This window comes from Monomorium pharaonis, chromosome 4 (genome assembly GCF_013373865.1).
Source record: "Monomorium pharaonis isolate MP-MQ-018 chromosome 4, ASM1337386v2, whole genome shotgun sequence".
NCBI lineage: Eukaryota > Metazoa > Arthropoda > Insecta > Hymenoptera > Formicidae > Monomorium > Monomorium pharaonis.
Genome location: NC_050470.1, coordinates 23,621,176 through 23,642,295, shown reverse-complemented (window position 1 = coordinate 23,642,295; position 21,120 = coordinate 23,621,176). Strand labels below are relative to the sequence as shown.

The 21,120-nt window shown below is 31.7% G+C and overlaps 1 protein-coding gene across 4 annotated transcripts in view; it reads left to right on the top strand.

Moving 5' to 3' along the window:
- Positions 1–21,120, top strand: part of LOC105833705 — a 136,155-nt gene that overhangs the window by 30,414 nt on the left and 84,621 nt on the right. For all 4 annotated transcript variants that reach the window (XM_028189453.2, XM_028189450.2, XM_028189451.2 and 1 more), the window contains one exon: positions 14,153–17,250. In XM_028189453.2, the coding sequence (XP_028045254.2) occupies positions 14,169–17,250 (3,082 nt within the window). In that variant the 5' untranslated portion in view covers positions 14,153–14,168. The remainder of the gene's footprint in view (positions 1–14,152; positions 17,251–21,120) is intronic.

The following is a 21,120-nucleotide window of genomic DNA, read 5'->3' as shown; positions in this document are numbered from 1 at the left end:
TAACAGATTGAAATAATGAAATAATATAAATGAAATAAACATTGATAGACAAAAATATGGAATTCTGAAAAATAATTTACATCGAATATGAATTATTTATAACATCATTTTTAAAACGATAAAATTGCAATCGATTTGAATATTTTGTTTTTGTGAATAGAAAAAAAGAAAAAAAAGAATACGGAACATTATCATTAAACAAAATCATTAAACACTCTTTTATTCCTTACGATGTACTTACGCCTGTAAGACTTGATACTATTCTCCAACGTCCTCCAACATCCACTGGTTTACGATTAAGGTTACCTTTACTTTACTCAGAAAAGAACGTAAAGATGGAACTTGACTAAACAAACGACACACGTCGACAACGTAAAAACTTTTCCCATCGTAAGATTGACATTATCATGAATTATGCCGCGAAGGGAATTCAGTTAAATCATGTAATATCTTAAAGAATTAAGTTATTAAATAAAAGTAAACGTAAACAAAGGAGAATAATATCATTATCAATTAATAATGCAAAAAAGTTATTAATATTGGGAAAATTTTCGCCAACGTATTTTTTTTAATTGATAGACTTTTGATCTTTTTTTTTAATTGATAGATTTTGTCTATCAATAAAATTACGGTTAAGTTGATCAATTAAAAAAGACCACTTAAAAGAGAAAAAACTACTACAAATATTTTTTTTACAATAAATAAAAATACGAGCAACGTTTCCGACATTTATGACACTAGGGATTTCCCTCGATATCAATAATCGTTCTTTAAAATTTACGATCCTACGTGACGATTAATAGTCGATGGTCGTTCGTCATTCATTTATCATTTCTTATGTGTACATATTGGTATTCGAGCTTTTAACATGATAGATGTATATTATTATGGCCAATCTACTGTTCAAAGATCTTTTATGAGTAAAATCACACGAAGTAAATATTAATGATTTAAATCCCTAATGATTAAAAATAAATAAAAAATAAATAATTAAATAAAATAATAAGAAATAAATACTTACATAACAAAGAACAATATTTAAATCAAAATTAAAATTCGAAGCCGTTGCAGAAGCTAGCTAAGTCGCACCGTCGAAACGATGTAAAGATATCTCGTAAAATACAAAGCAGCTGGAAAATTGTATTCTAGAAAGATCAAAATTATTACCGTTATTGCTTATACATATGCAACATTTGACTAATGCTTAGAAGCTTGAAATTTACGATGCAAATGCTTTTGATAGATTTAATAACTTTACTTTTTAATAAAGTGAGTAAATTTTGCTTAATTTGTTTTTAAGTTTATTCTTGAAAGCTAATTGCAAATCTCTATTTCTTCCAAAAATAATTAATATATTTGATGTTTATCGAATTCAAATAAATCTTATTCATAATATACCATGAAATCAAGCTTGACAAAAAACATATGTCTTACATCTAACATTAGAATTTTTTTTACATTGGTAATAAAATTCACTATCAATAGTACCTTTGACAAAACAACGAGTTATCGTTCCTATGATTTCCTTTCGAGTGCGTTACGAGAGTCCTGGGAAATATTTTATTTCCCACGGCAGCTGTTTCAATCCTTCAATAAAGCAAACGCCTAAACAACTTTTGACTCGCCTTTATGCTCCTACATGAACATTCTCCTTGACTGTCACGCGCAGATTTTCCAATCCAATATAACCAATGGCGACGAAGCAAGTGCTTCATAGCTTGCTTTGCTTCGAGTGACTTCACTCTCAAACGACAGGATTAAACGGAAACTTTGTGTCCACTACCATATGCTTTTGACTTACGCTAGTACAGAGGTTTACGATCTATGAACCAACTTCCCTTAATTACGATTAAACAAGCATTTCCAAATTTACATCCCGCAGAGGATATCAGCAATATCAGAATATCAGAAAGTCATAAGTTTGAAATTGAATTCCCATGACAATGTTCTACTAAACATTATCTGTTTCGATCCACAAATATATTTATCGTGTAATGTTTTAAAATTATATTATAATCGTTTTAAAAAATAAAAAAAAATTTATGTTAAAAATTTCAACTAAAAATTGTAATAAAATAGTATTCTTGTTTCGGATAATCTTATTCTTATAATTTAATCTAATGTGTACATAATAAATGTACTGTTTAATTTACATATAACAAGATATATTTGCTATTTTATATCTAGAAAAAAGCGCAATATATATAAATTGGTTTTCCATGTAAAATTACGTCTTCAATCTAGTTGAAATCTCGCGTGTTGTCTTTGTATTCCAATTTTTATGGGTCCCACAGGAGTACTGGAAAAGAACTCGTATTCCCCGATATAAGATCGATATTTTCATAAAATTTTCATTTTTTTTCGTTAGTTACGATTTATGGTATATTGGATTTCTTGCTTATACTTCGTCTACTGCAAAAATCATTATCTTGCGTTCGAAATTCGTTACGTTGTCCTCGTAAATGCAAATTTTATAATATCTTGAAAATACTTGAATAATAGGATATAAATCAAATTCATAAAATTTGCATAATCTCAGTTTATATCATTTTCTAAACACTTCAGCTCTAACAAAACAAATCGGATAGATATTTAATGTTCTAACTTTTACATGAATGCATATATATGAACAAACTATATTAAAACATTTGGAGCTAATTTTCAAAATTTATTCATATAAATATTATAATGTGCCGTCAATAATTAATAAGCAACAATATCGATCTATATAAGTTTAATACATTAAGCAACTTCGTTGTAAAGTGTTTCCAATAGTTTACAAGTTTTAAATATAATCATGTCGCTCGTCAATTTGTTAATGTATTCTCGCTCAGGTGTGTACCATTTAGATGTAACGACATGTGATCAATATCAATGTAGTTCAGGAGTAATATAGTGCATTTTGATAATCAACTATGAATTCAAGCATGTTCACTAGTTGAACCGCATAATTTAAACTATGTGTCATAATATAAACGCATGATCGTAAATGATGTTAAGAAATGTCCCAAGGATATTTGTACTTTTGCAGGTGTTACATCAATTTACAGATCTAATATTCTAATATAAACAACAATAAATCATTTTTTTAACAATTACATATTTAGATAATTATATGTGTACGTCATTAAAAACACAATTTTTGAAATATTTGAGAATAAATAGAATTTTTAAAAATTCATATATAAAAAATCTTAAAAAAATGTTTTAGTACTATAAAATTTAATATTTATTATAAGTGAATCCAGAAAGTATATAGTATTAATGTCAGAAAAATTTGACTTATAGCATTGTAAGGATAATCATTTAGCTTTTCGATATGACCTGCGAATACAATCGTGTAACTCGCTAACAGAACAATCTAAAGCCACGTACTTCAGGATTTTAAACCAAAACGTATTTCGGTACGTTCTTATAGACAATATCACTCGATTTCTGGTCGCTTTGAAAAGAGCAGGAACGATGTTCGTGCCAATTTCCGTGCACAGATGCGTGTAATACGATTTCGTTCATGCTGTAAATAATCTTATCGGTGGCCGAGCAGGTGCAAGCAAGTGCCAGTCGGGTATGTACAACCGAATCGTCTCCCTTGTCTAATTCCCGAGAAATCCATTTACTACATACAAGTTGCGGGATTATCAGACGTGACTGCAGAAAAATTATGGATTGTTTATCGCTGCATTCCGCGGTAAAGTTCTATCAAAGTTAAGCTGTAACAATTTTGTGACCGTTACTGTAGACATTATATTAACAATTTTATAACTCCAGAAGTGATTTCTACAGTAATATTGCGTCGTATTTCATAATTTACCTACGACATTCTATTCTTGTACTTTATGTCATTTCATTTCACATTCACTTGATGCTACTTCTGCTTTTCATGATAAACAGCAACGTACCATTTACCTTCACTTCAAGCCATTCCATATAATTTTATTTGCGGATTTTCATATCCGTCTATAAAATGTCATGTCAATTATATTGTCATTCATACATCACATCAAAAATTCTGTGCCGATTTTATTTACAATGTGATAATAAAATTTATCTTTGTATATTAAGGATAAGATTTTCTCAGTAATTTGGACAAAATACTCACACATTTAAAGGGCAAATTAGTCTTATTTAAAGGGAATGTTTCACGTTGCAGAGAGGAAATGCGGTAATGGGGCGTTACGGTTAATTACGCCTGAATTCGTGGAGTGCGCCAACGGAATCTTAAACAAGTCAATTGCACCGACCTCCAATCTCACCGTACTGATTCCATAATCAAATGTGTTGCTCATTAAGCGTCAGGATCAGATCATGATCCCACTGCAATAGCCACCTATTATAATATAGCCAGCCAGAATCTCATGTCTATTATTATAAAAAAAAGACTGTTACGTAACTACATTAGGTTAGGTTAGGTTAATACTCTCTTACACAATTGCAATTTTAAATTAGAATTGCGGTTACTACATTGCATGTATATGTGTTATATATATCTGGCAATGATAATATGTATACGTGCATTTACATTTACATATATCTTTCCCTTGTTAAGTATACATAAATTATTGCCAATTATTTTATTTAAAAAAATTTATAAGCATATTTTATGATGGATTGCGTAATACAAGTTATTAAATAGATTATTGAATTAATTAGAACTTGATATTTAAAAATAAAAGATAATAGATAACATATTATATAATTAGGTATATTTCGCATTTAGAACTAATAATAATAAGTTAATAGTATAAAATTGCTAAGTTAAAAATCATCTTTTAAAAATATTAAATACTGCTAATTAAATAATAGTAAAAAATAATTGAAAATTATTAAAAATATGTAACAAAAAGGACGGACGTTTTTTACATCTGACACAGAGAGCGTTGATACGCTAGCGACCTTAATGGCCAAAGTTTAACCCTTTAGTTGCACAAGTATCCCACCTCGGTAGCTATTATATATACGCTCTTAGATTGACGCCGGTCATCAGCGAGAGACATTAAACTACGTATAAAGTGGATGACACGACGCTTCTGAATAGAAATTCTAACCAAAGCACAAAGAACATTTGCACTTCAAAAGAAATTTCACTGTAATATTCGACTATACATCAAGATTATGACTGATAACGAAAGTACCTACCACTCTCGAACAAACGTTATTGAGTTACTCTTAGCTTTAATGCACGTTTCGTAGGAATATGCTTACAATTTGTGTTAACTTTATGCTACACTTAACGTAATATAACGTTTAGCACGGTTATCCAAAGTTTAATCAGATTAAAAAAAAAACTTATTACATCTTTCACGTAATCATATATTGATGATGAAATGTCAATATCTTTTGTGTTTTATACATTACAAATATAGAGATAAAGCAATTATTTCTGTATCCCCGCGAGGTATAAAAAGACAATCAATATAGCATACGTGATTAATACAAAATACACAAAAATAATTCATGGGAAATGAAGTTATCTGCAACGAAAAAGCAATTTGGCGAAATGGCATTTTCGGAGAAATGAACAGCACGAAGCGAATTAAATCCGCCACGCTGGTACAAGCACTGTAATGAAAATTTCTGTAACCAACGTCTAGCTATAATTAAGTGCTAGGTCACACGAGCAACCAATCTTCTACTTCGTTGGAAGATCATTATTCATAAAAATTAAATTTTAAAAATCACGCGCACACAATTAGTTGAACATATATGTATTTATCGATTTTTTTAAATCGTTAACAGTTAAGTAACGCTTTGCGTATAAAATATATACTTTTTAATATTAAAGACTTTAATATTTTACGACTGTAATGTATATCATAAAAAGTTTACGACTGCAGTCTCTGAATTCCGCAAAAATGCAGAATGAAATTAAATTTTAATAAACTAAGAACAGATGCATAATATTTACAAATGCATATGCAATCTAAATTTGTATACATTTCTTCACATTTACTTTCTTCTTGTAATAAATCATAATAAAAAACTGAGAAGAAAAAAGAATCTAGAATCACATTAAATACCCAACATTTCGTTTTCATAAATTGATTAATTTAGCTTTTAAATTTTATAAACAAACAAATAATTCTCCAGATTGGCTATTCTTTACGAATTGACTATGCGAGTCACAATCTGTTTACTGTATTTTATTATATTTCCTTCAACTCCGTTATTTATAATTCTTTTCATGAGCCTCGATACTCGAGGTTCATTAAAACAAATTATTTGATACAATTCTTAACAAATACGTATAAAATGAAAATAATTAGAAGTACTGATTATTAATTTCTGGAATATAATTAACAAATAAATACAGAATGCAATTTACAGTACATACATGTAAAAAGAGTTTTAAAAAATTTAGTGTACGTACCTTTTGTAACAGTTTCATTTTTGTAATACGTTTTGCATTCTCTACGTTCTCTAATATTCGTAATCTTTCAGCAATTAATAATCAATTAGAAACACTTTGAACTATTTCTAAGTCCTTTGTAATATTATGGCATGATACGTTCGCATAGCAATATAACAATGTCGTAACTTGCACTAGTAACTATGATCAAAATTCGTATGTGTTATCTTCGTACTCAATTGTGCTATGCCAAGAATCGACTCTCATCGATACCAAAGAGCCATCATATATCTGCGCACGAGTATTACTCCCAGTATTCAAGGCACGATTCTACAAAGCCGTATCCCGTGTTGCTGGAGGCACCTTAATAAAAACCATATCGAGAAAAATCCAGAGAGCCCCTTCAAATGGACGTGCAAACGTACGTGTATATGAATATATTTTGAAAATACTATACGGCGGAGGAGAGGAGTTAGATCAAAGACTTCGTTATCAGTTGGACTAATACAAATGCATAATTAATCGAAATGTTATTTTCTGATATCAATTACGGTTTTTTACCTTTTTGCTCAAATAAAAGAACTACGAACTCTTGCAAAATTAATTTCACAACTTTCAATAATTTTGTCATTTAAAAGAAAGAAAAGTAATCTAATATAATCTCTTTTCCATGCAAACAATCCACTAAGATATGTTACTTCTTGCAGTAAAACAACAGAAAACTTTTGATCACTCTGATTAAAATTTCTCTCCTCGCATTTGTATTAATCATTAGTATGAACTTTTATGTGTCCCCCGAAGCACAGTATTTACTTCCTCGAGAAAAAATAATTATTTTGCAGCATAACACAATTTATCAGCCCCTGTGTGGGTTCATAGATATAAAAAATTTAACGATGGTGCATAGAAGCACTTACGACCATGTGCTACGACAGCGACCGGACGCGCATAGTCTCAAGTCACGTAAATTACCGCAAGGGATACTCTACTTTTTATTTACTTTCATAATTGCATAATTCAAATGCACAATTTAAAAACCGACTAATAATTCTTTTTACGTTGTGTGATATTAGGTGTTTTATTTTATGGTATCATATAAAATTCATAAAAAATACTCTGTAATATTCATAAAAAATGCTTATTGTAAAATAAAGTGTGTTAATGTTATTTTAACTTTATTTTGGCAATAATTTAACTATATTAATATTGTGAATAGATCATAATTCCACGTAGTTCACATATATGCAAAAAATATAATTATGATTAATTTCTAAACTAACGTTCGATTGATCGATAAAACTCACAGAAAATATACGGGTTGCGTAACAAATTGTCGACATCGACAAATTTTAGAGATAATTACATTTCCGAAATGTAATGATCGTTCATTGGAAATAGTATGAGGTATTCAAAATCCAACAACGGTTCTCTGTAATATGCACAATCGTGCATATAATGGATTACTGTCGATCCTTAATGATGGAAATTGTTCATTACAGGCAAAAGGAATACAGTAACTTCTTATTATGTCAAAAGTTAGAATCAATGCTGCATTTCATAAATAAAATTTGGTTCAGATCAATGGTTACAGATCGTGTACTAATAATTAAATAATTAATTCCGTACTACTAATTAAAAAGCCTATTAGAAACTCATTAAAGATATAAAACTTAATCTCTCCTCATTAGAAAACGTTATTACTTCACAATAGTTTATAACGTAATTACTCTGCGAAGTCAATTTATTTTTCACGATAACATAAAGATTTGTAAGATTTATTTTATAAAGATTCCAAATCTCGAGGATATAAAATATCACTAATACGTTTTAAAATTGAATGAGACATGTGACGCTTAAAAGTAAACATTTGAGATAGACCAATATCCTTTCACGGCAAGTAACAGCATTTATGATTGATCTTGGGTAAACATTACCTCGAAATTCATCGATTTGATGGAAAGGTCAACATAGCTGGGTTTTTCATAGCCCTCGTTCAAACTTTTTTATAAGATCAACATTAAAAACAATTAATTCGGATTTAAAACAACAAAATCGATAAAGTTTTCAAAAAAGTTTATTTAAATTATTGTTAAAGAATGAAGAGATTGTCACTGATGATAATCTATGATGGTAATCTTCTCTCTCATCAAGTTTTGATAACAATAAATCTGCAACTCTTCATAAATTTTATGTTCTCTTACGCCAAAATCCTTGAAAGTTATAAAGAAGAACTAGTAAGCGCGACCGCACACCGCATCCAGAAGAACAAAGTTGTTAAAATTCACAGACTTCCTCGTTCCGACCCATACGAAAACACCTACTTCTCTCTAACTATATTCCTTCCTAACTTTCTGGTTAATTTCGCCAAAACTCGAGGTAGAAATACATAATAGTACAAATTTTAAGTAAACAAAATCGAAACAAGGGGTTCCTATCGTACCAAAGGACCACAAATATAATAGTTTCTAGTGTTAAAATATAATAGTTTCTAGTTAAAAGTGTTTCTAGATAATTAATGCGACGAATATATTTTAGTGACATGCAATAATTACAATTCATTTGCGGATTTATTAAATATTAATATAATAAAATTGAAATTTTTTCTCTTCATTTTCATTCACAGCTTGAAAGAGTCTATCCTCTTTACCTTATTCGAGCATCTGAGCTTGCGGACGGTTATTATCGCATCCTGCGATCTCAGCTGTGTTTTAATTATTGAGAGAAATTTGTAAGACAATTTCCTCATTTTCCTGCCGTGCCTAGCGCCCAACAATCTCAATTAATGTTAAAACTCGGAACGCTAAGTAGCAATTTAAGATTTGCGGCGAAAGTACAATGCAGTAACCGATCTCAGCGATTACGTAAAAAACAAATGCTACATATTATAGTACAAACATTTTTGTAAGAACTGTAATTGAATTTCTTGTCAGAATTATTTATTTTGTAAATGACAAAAATAAAACTTCACCAGACACACGCCTCATGTTCAAATACATTTGTACTTTTAAATATATCTCCAATATATCCAGACGCCAGATATACTTAAATTTTTATTCAAATTTTAATTTTGAAATATTATTAAAAAAATAAACGTAAAAAAACCGTTTCTGTCAAAAAACAAAAAAATTATAGTTTCATTTTACTGAATATGAATATTTCTTTTTTATAATGTACACGACAAAAAAGAATTTTATTGAGTATTTTATTGAGTAAGAGGAAAGGAGAACATATCAAGTATCGATTAGTTAATCAGCTTTTGTATTAGAGCAACGGTATTACGGTACAATCTGTACAATACATGTCATATAGAAAGTAGTATTAAAATTTCAGAATGCTTTTATCACATTGTTGCTATATTTGAGGTTTAACAATAAAAATGTAAAACGACGGTAGATTTTATAAAAAGAACAACGAAAATTAAAAATAATGGTATAATAAATATCAATCTATGGTAATTATTAAAATACTTGATATTTTTGCGAGTCTTTTCTTTCATAGATATTCCTACACACATATCTATATTATAAAATAAAAAAAATAACGTCTATGTATAAATAAAATTTAATTTTAAAAAATACAATACAAAAGTTAGGAATTTGTCTACACTATAAAATGAATAACAAATAAATAATATTAATGCCAAAATCAAATAAATAAATCAACATTATTAAATATTAAATTATCATAAATATTGCAGTAACTTAGCGTTAATAAGTTTCTCATTATTTATAAAATAATGTTATATATTGACTGTATTTAATTCTCTCCATCCATTAATTATATTGCAGATCAACTTCTTTTATGATAAATTTTGTTCGGTTAACAATCTCATTATACTTGATTAAAAAACATAATATAAGATAAAGGTATAGCGTAGAAAATTTTATGTTGTCGATAACATATAAGAACGACAATATTAGAAAAAGTGTCGGTGTCGCGCGTTATCATCTCACGAAATTGCAGACAAAATGAAGCTGTTTTTAATCAAAAACCAAAGAGAGATGAATGTAAAACAAAAGTGTGACAACAGGTAGAGATATTGTATAGAACAAAAAACAACATACTAATGATTAAAAACGGCGTAGTTATTTCTCAAGGCTAGCAATAAAGCTTCATAAGAAATATTAAAGAATATATAAATATTTCAATAATAATTAGAAAATAATATAGTAAAAATATATTAATAACACCAATGCAACTACTTCGTAAAGACGTTTCGAATAGAATTAAAAAATGTCCTTACACGAAAGTATGTACTTTGATACACATATAATTACTTCCAGCTTAGCTTGCATCTTCTTCGTCGAGCGTCATTAACGTTCCTTTAATTCCGCGCGTCTTTACGCCCCACTTCGCTCATAACAGTTCTACACTGCTATGCGGACTCGAACGTGCAAAGATTCGCAAATCCAGTTGCCCCACGGGATGCATTTCTTCTTTTCTTTTTCTTTTTTTTTTGCATCGTTGCAACAAGAGTGGATGGTAACGAATCAAACGTAAATCCGCGGCAAAATTATGGAAATGAATATTGGGACATATTTCCATACAGATTGGTCCCTACGTTCCTCAACTGCTCTATTTTTTCTGCAACGTGACGCCGTCGTAAAACGACGTTTGTCAGAATGATTCAATGGTAAAAAATTTATAGTACGACGTTTGACATACAATATAGCTCCTGGCGACTTTCGTAAAATCGCTGAAGACAGAACTTTAACGAAATACAGTTGGTTACTGTGTTTCGCTCGAAATTGCAGGTGATATCGTACCGTAATGAAAGACCCAATGAAAGCGATAGTTAAGTAGAGATTCGTTTACTCACAGCTTGACTGTAATTAAACGGCGAAGAAGCCGCAGAAACCGGTAACTCGATCGTCTTGGAAACAACTCGTGTCCTATCTTTATTACGGTAAATTGCTAGAATGACGAGGAAACTTGGATAATTTTGAAATTGATGTAGATCGTTCGGATTGGTGCAGTAAGACATAAGTCGGACAAGTATATCGACCATCTGCCTTAGCAAACATATAAAGGCGGATTACGAGAGGCGATGCATTCCCTATCCGATGTACACTGGAACCCCGCGTTAGCGGACTGTTCGGGGCTTTGGTCCGCTAACGCGGGGTTATCTCCTATTGCTTGGTTTCACTCCCACTCCGTGAAATACGCGACTGCATTGCTCATTGCTATCCCCACACACGCTACTCATGTGGGCCAAGTGCATATGGAGGGGATAGTTTCCGCTAACGCGGAGTACGCTAACGCGGGGTTCCAGTGTAGATAAAAGCACGTGCGCATTCGTCTCCGTATTCAATTTATTGAAGTTCTTTCATCCTGATGACAAATATCGACTAACAGTAAATCGAAATGGCAATGGAAAGGAAGAGAATTTATATATATGCATGTATCCACTAAAAATATTAATTTACGAGATATATATATATATATATATATATATATATATATATATATGTACTAAATATTAATTTATAATGTGTGTGTGTGTATGTGTGTACGCACGCGTGCGTGTGTACTATATAGACTATAATATAAATTAAACTAATGCAATTTTTTAACAAAAAAAATTAATTGTTTAAAATACAAGCTGTTATTCTATTTTAATTAATATTATACAAGTTATTATTCACAAAAACAAAAATATTATTTTCCTCTCAGCAATACACACATATAATACATATTTAAGCTTTCAAAGTAAAACTTGAAATCATTAAAACTTTAAAAAACAAAAGCAAAAATTTTGCTCTCTTTTATCGAACTAAAAGATTTTTATCAGAGTTATTAAGTTTTACGTATTGGAAATCATAAGAAATATGCAATATTAATGTTTACAAATCGATCGAGAGAACAATGTTAATTATTTAATTTGGTCAATACCCAATTTGATGTTTTGTAAAGCCGTATATTTTCTTTTCATCAATCTGGAACCTTCTCATACTCGCCTCTCGTCGCTCGATGAAAGTATCCTAAACCAGACCAGGTATTACCGTACCACCTACAATTATCAGGCGAAACATGCCGTTAACGAGGAAAGCCTTTCAAAGGCAACACAGAGTTTCGATTAAACTTTGTAGGCGTTCTTATAAAAGAAAGATACGTATTTTTCTCGATAAGCTAAGAAACTTACTTATTTACTATTTCATTTCAATAAAAAAATCGCTTGAAAAGTTTTTCTCTGACTCTTCATCTGCAACAAATTTCTGATAGTATCTCTGGTTACTTTTTAATTTTACGATTACAGATCTTTTATCGTCAATATATTGAATAATCAATATACAAATATTAATACAGAAAAACATTATTTGTATTTAAATATTTGACAACATAATATTTTAAGTATATCTTGATATGTTATTTATTAAATATTTATATACTCGCATATGCAGAATAATTAATAATTTAATTCTCACATTGCAAATTTCTTAATTTTTAGAAAAATTTAAAAATTAAAAACAGTTGTAAAATTGTCTAATATTCTTCATTCCTTATTGTGTCATTTGCCGCACGAACAAATGGGATTGCTCTTTCAGCGGGAACGTGCAACATAAAGTTGGTCGTAGTTGCAGTTTATGTGACACGTTTACTACAAACTCTTGAAAACATATATCATTTCAGATTACTTATATTTGTGGTATTCTATCAAGTTAAAGAAGCACGATTAAAGTATTTCAAAGTTTTCCATTCTCGATTCTTAGTCTAAGAAGTAAAATGATAAAAATAAACAAAAAATTTTTAACGTTTCATAAAATATATCATTAATAAGACTGCTAATATAAGATAAGATATGGTATTTTCTTTATTAGCAAATATCAACAGATTTAAATCAATTTTTGTTTTGTAAATATTTGTGCTTGATTAAATTTACATTTAGAACCAAAGAACTAGCGTCTTCTTACAAAGAATGTGAAATCCGGATTCCTATACTAATTTTAAGTAAAAAATCATGATGTGCATTATTTAAATAAATATTTTATGTATAATAAGTTATAAGTTTAATCTTTTTTGTATTCCTTAAGATAAAATTAGAAATACTCTAATTATTAACAAACATATGTTTTTAATTTATTACATAATGTACAGGAAAATGTAAAAACAAAATTGTAATCTGCACTCGATCCTATGTAAATATCATACGCGTTAATAACATCATATCGTGCACCGGTGTAAGTTACTTTAAATCTTAATCAGATTTCTTAATTGCAAAGGAACTCATAGCTTAAAAGTAAGGTAGAAGAGATTTTCATCTCGATTAAAATGAGACTCAAAGTGATTTAGCGTGGTAATTGCAACTGACTCGTTAGCATCGGTCGATGCGAGGTCCCGTGCGCACAGCCCTTTTAGTTCGGTGCAGTGGAATGCATCGAAATTAGAGAACCACATCGTCCGCAGGCAATAGTAACACATAGTTGTGGATTCGCTTGAACATCGTATTCAAATCAAATTACAAAATACCTTATAAAATAGCATTACAAACAGCAAAGATTATCTCTTTTATCGGAGCAAAGATCGTGCTGATCATACGCATTAAATACTGTAGCTGATGCTAAATCGATGCCAATTTCACCTCGTTTTTGTATTATTTAGTTTGGTTTAAAAATTAATTTTGTACGCACTCTTATTATACTTACTATCATTTTGTTTAATATTTTTTATATGCAATAAATATAAATTAAATGTAAAAAATATTAAATAAATATATACATAATAATTTTAGATTAATTTTTTTACATAATTAAAATTACTAAATGTAAATAAACAATTAATTAACAAAATATTTTCCTTTTTTTTTAGGATTTGGCAATGATTAATGCGACGAAGAGGTGATGTAATGTGGCGAAACTTTGGTTGGACGGCCATTCTGGCCACATGGACCATATTGCTGATTTTGAATAGCGGCTTAGCTGGTGAACGGATTCTTAATAAGCTACAAGACGACAATGAAGGAACTCTTTATACAGTTCATCATAGAGCGACGTATCCCATTTTCGATAAGAAAGTCGATGATTCCAGATTACGATTCGCGAGAGAGAAGTCTAAATCGAATAATCGTTTACCAATGCATGTGAAAGCAGTTTCTCTGGAATTCAAAAATACGGAAAATCGCGATTCACGAGTCAGTGGCTATGAAAAGTACATTGCGATGTCAAATGCATGGGCTACGACGAAGTACTTACAAGACAGCGACGACAAAAGTGCGCAACTGATTACAAAAAGAATGGCAACGGAAAACATATGGTCGAAGGTTATTCTTACGGAAAAGTTAAAGAATATAAAGAATTATATTAAATTCATGTTCGGCCTACGCCCGTCGCCATCGACATCTCGAGAATTAAAAAGTGCTTCGAAAAAGAGAAAACGTAAAGGAAGAACCGTCTACATATTCTTGAGCGATCGTGAAAAGGCAGGAACGATAAGACACGGTACTCAGCCGTTTGACAAAGAAAACCGACGGCGGAAAAAACACGAGAGGGATCGAATCTTTAGCGGAGAGAACGAAATGACCGCATTCTTCCCTGACCAATTTACAAAGAACCCGCGTAGCGAGAAAGAAAGTTCTATACAGAAGCTAAAAAATTCCAATATCTTGCAACTCGAAACAACAGAAAATATCAAGTCTAAATACGCCGACGAAATACATGAAAGTAATAGGAATGAAAGAGATTCCCATCTAAGTCTCAAGTTGACGAAAAGTAAAACAAAAACCAAATCTGAAAAACCAGGGCCAACTTTTTCAAACTACTCAAATTTAAAGGAAAATCAAAGTGGAGAAGAAGAAACTATTACAACTACTACAGATGACACAGAGAATTCACCGTATGTGCGTACAATACCTGCCACCTGGACTACGATAATCTTCAACTCCAAAATCTCGAGTGCAAACGGAGAAGTTGGTGATAAAGAAAGCACCGTGAGTCCCTATCACTTTTCGAAAGACGAGTATTCGAAATCCTATAAAGCGGATAAGTTTCTAGTAGCCGAAACACACAAACGCGACGAATATTCAAAGGCAGGATTTAAAGTAAGTACAGATATACACGGGAACGCGAAAGGAAATGGGAACATCGATTCGTTCACTTTTCCCGCATTAAATTCGCTCGATAACCGTTTTATTAGAAAAAGAGTCAGCTTCACAAGACATCCCATTCTATACAAAAAAAACGCATTAAAGGCAGATATATTCGACTCACGACATCAATATCATTCTTCAATAAGTAATACTGATGCGAGAATAAATAGAAAAACAGCGAATCATGGCGAGACAAAGGGAGAAAAAACGAAAGAAAAGAAGATTACCGTCGCTGCGAACTACGCAGCGCACGAAGCGTTCGAAATCAAGAGTGATCTGTTACCAATTAATTTAACTACCAAGGGAATATACGAATCAAACTTAGACTATCAGATGCCAGCGCGTATTTCAGTCACGCAGAAAAGGAATCCGATGCACGTGCGACACGTCGAATCCGACGCGAACTTTGAACGCCCGTGGACGACCGAGTTCGAGATCGAAGTTCGTGACGCGTTTCGAATCGGTCTTCGGAATGTTACCGGTTCATCGAAGATCGCAAAATTCGGTAGCCCCCTCGATCAGGAAGCTCATGATCGCCCGCAATACTCGCGGAAATTTCATGCAATCGGCGCACGGCGTCCACACATCGCTACGACAACTGATGGAAGATCGGAACTCGACGAAGAGTCTCGAAGAACTTCAACCGACAGCATATCTATCTTTTTCGGTGCAACGGATGTCAGCGATAATTCGACCGGGATGCGAAAGATTAATGGGGACGTGCAGTCATCGAGCGAACTTACGACTGAGCCCAGATTAAAAAATGTAAGAGTTACGACGAGACGAGGTGGAAACCATCGTGACGTCCATCCTGAAGAATCCGGATTTTATTCGCGAAGCGGCGGTGTCCATAACTCAAAGAATCGACGATACAAACGCCACGAGGATCAAAACACTCCAGGGATTTCAACATCAATCGAATTCGACAGTAAAATAAATAAGACACTCGATACGACAAAGACGACGACAACTACATCGAACTCGCCAATCGAATTTACCGCGAATCTATCCATTGCGACGACTCAAACAAATAACGTAGACCAAATATTAACTAGCGCGAAAAAAGTTAATACATCTATTGAAACACTGCCATCTTCGAAATACAAAAAATTCCAGAAAGAATGGCAATCAATCCCATTGACGACTGATCGCGATGAAATCCCCACAAATGGTTCGGCAAGAATGGGTTCTGATACTTCTGACTCATTAGAGATATCGCTGATAAATTCTCCGTCGAATGCCAGCTTGGTAGAGACGCCACTTCTAATCCAAACGCTCGATCGATCGAGACCGATAACCAAAATAGACAACTCTATCATTCCGAAAGAAGTTCCTTCAGCTGTGGACGCAAATGTATCAGACACTGCGAACAAGATCGTCTTCGATGTGTCCTCCTCGACCGAGCTCATTAATTCGCAAGAGGGACACGAAGCGTACGGTAACGAATCCGTTTGGACTATTGATCCATTTCGTCAAAGGAACAATGATTCTTCCCAAGATATCTTCGAGAATCTCATGGAGAACGTCGTCGATCCATCGGGCGGTGACGTGCTCTCAGACCAGTGGCCAGTAAAGCGTAGCGCGGTGGTCGAAGGTGATCTCGTCCTAGGGGGACTGATGATGGTGCACGAAAGGGAAGATACAATTACATGCGGTCGTGTAATGCCTCAGGGCGGAGTTCAGGCTCTAGAAGCCATGTTGTATACGTTGGACATTCTGAATGATCGGGAGATTGTGCCTGGCGTCAAGATTGGAGCGCACATACTCGATGACTGCGACAAGGACACGTACGGTCTTGAGATGGCAGTGGATTTCATTAAGGGTATGTACACGTCGCAATACATAATGGTCATGCATGGTTTCCTTATACGTGTATTGCACGTAATATTGTGTATTTCATATAGCGAACCTTTTTGTCAAATGATATGACATCGTGGGGATGTAAGTATAAAAAATTTTAATCTTTTAATTTCATATCCAATTCTATCTCACACATTAAATTAATTTTTAATACGACATTAACCTAACGTGTGTGATGTAGGAGCTTGTAAATACTCATATCTTCTTTAATAATATTGTATCGCATTTCCTTCTTAGATTTTAATATTGTTTTCCTTTATTCTTGTTAAGTTAATTTTTATATGACTTTATTTTCTCGTACTTATCTAAAAGATCTAAGACTCAGAATTTTACTTTCCAGTAAAACTGTGTATCTTAAATATCTTATATTTTTCCTAAGAGAGTTTCCGATGTAGTATCACTGTTGAAAGCAACAAGCTATGATATCGCAGATAATATCTCTAATGAGGAGATTTTCAATGAAACCAAGAAAACTACGGTACCGGAATCACCGCCATATAATTTTTAGTGAACTTGTATATATATTGTATGTAATATTAACTTTGTTATTGCGTTAGAATAGCACATTGACTAAATACATTCAAGATGGAAAACATATATATAAACTTTTTTTCTTTTTATATCTGAAAAAATATAATATCATCATAAAAAGAATAATAATTCCAAATTGTCAGCAACACATATATTTTCTAGCTTAATATTTTCCTTTTTGAAAGAAAATAGTATACACAGATACACCACATACACACATACACGCACACACATAATTGGCATTTTATATTTAATAAAATTGGTTTATATATATATATATATTAGTGGATAAGGTAATTATTAAACATCAATGGGATAATATCTACATTTCTACATCCTTGAAGAGATATACTCAACTACCGGTAAGTTTCCGACCAACTGTCGGTAAATTTCCAAGAGAAAAGCTGAGCTTTTCACAAAATACCGACTACTCCGTATAAATTTGCAGAAACGCCAGCATTCGATAAATTTATGAGATTTATCGTACGCTGAGATTTCAGCACGTTTTATCGCTACCAATAAAAACTACAAAATAGCTCAATATTAGATGATGATTACATCTAAATTATTTACAAACTTCTATTTCAATTTTCGGTATAAGAATTTTTTCGATAAAAATAATATGCCTAAAAGAAGAATTGCTTTAACTAATTGTTTTAACTAATTGCAAATATATCCATTTTTCTAATTATGCAAAATAATTTATTCGATGATAATTCAAAAGGTAATATAATTTTTTCTAAAAAAAAACTATTCTAACTTATTTTCCAGTCTAAAGTTTCCGCGAAGATATTTTTTGAGTTGCCATATTCGTTTAAGCCAATATGTATCATTTTAATTAAACAAAACGAACAATCGTTTACATATCGTGTAATTCTTTTAATTTCAATAAAAGTTACGCTGTAAAAAGTGACACATAATGATATATAGTAAACATCCAAAAAGTAAAAGTAACAGTAACATCCAAAAAATTAAAATTGTTGTATTATTCAACGGATACAACGTAATGAATCCAAGCAATGTGAACTATCTCCACGCGAAATACGAATTCTCTATACAATTCGTATATTTAATCTTGACCTAGGTTAAAAGTTGTCGGTGAGCACGTGAAACTGCATTGCTGTAAGCTTGCATTCTACCAGCTGGCACCAACTCGTTGATATTCACGATGGTCGTAATCGGTTTTATTGATACTTCCCCCAAAGAGAGATTTAAGCCGCTTATGGCTGCGGATAAATCTCCGGAAGCTCGTCAAAAATCATCAGCGAACGAAAATGGATTTGTTAATTTTGTCTAAAAACTAGGTTGTTCAATTTTTCAGTAAATCTCTATTAATAGATTGCTTTAATTTAATACATACCTCTTTCTTGTTAAATATTCCTAATTTACGTTATTTTTCATAACTTTTTCAAGAAAATCGCTATATTCACTTCTATATCGTAAATGCAGTAATTTACAGAATAATTAAAAAAAAAACTACGAAAATGCTACTTTACATGTAACATTTGTTATCGAAAATAAAACAAAGTGCAATTAAAAGTAAATATTTAACCTTTAGAGAGAAAATGAATTTATTTTTTTAATCTTAACTTTTTTCTCAAGTATTTATTATAATTCATTATATTCCTTGCCTCAAAATATAATATTGTTTATCATTATATATATATATACACACACATATATGTATATAATATATATATATATATATATATATATATATATATATATGTATGGATGTATTAGTTTGATAAAACTTTGTGTTTAAAGAACTTATAATACTTGTGACTATAAGAAGTAATTTATATACATGCATATATATGTTGTTACAGGATTTATAAGAGTTTTATTTTCCCTCCAAAAGTTCTGTAAAATATGTTCTTTTTATTGTTGCTTTAATCTCTACAGGACGGAGCCATCCTGTATATACAATTTCATAATGAAGTGGTATGATACACCACATGGACGAGAGCAGTTAGATTACGAATAGCTAAACCGAATTCAGCATGTTCGCGGTATGTGTGGATAATCTTCAAATCGATAGGTCTTTATAAGCCGTTAATTAATATTGCATGCTGAATTTCTCGTTGAGAGCGTCGCGGACATTGCGGTCTGTAATTATTATTACCTCGGATACAGTTCGTTCTCCGCATGTGCAAAATGTATCGCAAAATTATGATAACGTAATCGTCACGCGAGATATTAGTATCCCACCGGACAATATTTGAAGTTCGCTAGCACACACAAAAAAAATAAGAGTCACAAAATAAAAACTAGCTTTAAAACTATTTAATTATTTTCACGTATGTTGATCATTTTGTTATAACTATTGAGAACAAGAAAAAATGTTTTAAAAAATTACTTTTGCAAAATATGCAAAAAAATAGTAATAAACAAATAATTATGAAGACATAACACGTCTAAAATCCACTAATTTATTCAAAAGTGTAGTTTCGCAGCATGCGTTTTGTTCTTTGCACAATTGCTGCTCTTGCAAAAGCTTAATGCAGGCAAAGGCTTTGCAAGACACCAGATGTAATGCTAATTTAGCGAAATGCATGCTTTGCGAAACTCACTGTCATAATGTTTGAACCAACTGCAGATCTTTAGAATTATTACGCCGTAATAGTAACATTTAAGGTTAATGAGCAGTAATACGTTTACATCACGCTCGACAGTCCTACGCGCTGCGGCCTCATAATATTATTAGAGTAAATATCACAAGCATTTTGAATATTTCAAGAGTAAACGAACATTGAAAAATATATAGCGCACGCTACGCACATACATACATGCACATGTACATACACATCTAATTTAATATAATTAAAACTTGCAATTTCTTTTAATTCAACAGTGATTCAATGCGCTATTGTTATTAAAGCATTTTGTCGAATTTTACATTCGTGAATACCAGAATTCATATCTGATAACTGAACGGTGAATGTCGTATCCGTTGTCATTAAAACATGAACGTTTTTGCGTTCGGACTGCACGCGAGCTCTCGAGATAATGTTGCTCCTAGTGGCGAGCACAGCAATTTGTCACGACTTGCTTCCCGACGAACGATTTAAAAACAACATTTTTCAACGTGCAGCTCAGTTGAGGCACCACAGCAGGAGATAATGGCAAAATCGAATACCGCTGTACCTCACGGAAGTGAGCAGTAATAACGATTTTATGAAAGTTTAATAAGACCAGAATTTCCACCAGGGAATGGCATTCGAAGTAGAGTCATTTGCAAGAATAAGAGGAGAATCTGTAAAATTGTAGTTGCCTACTGTCGTTATAAAAATATTAATAA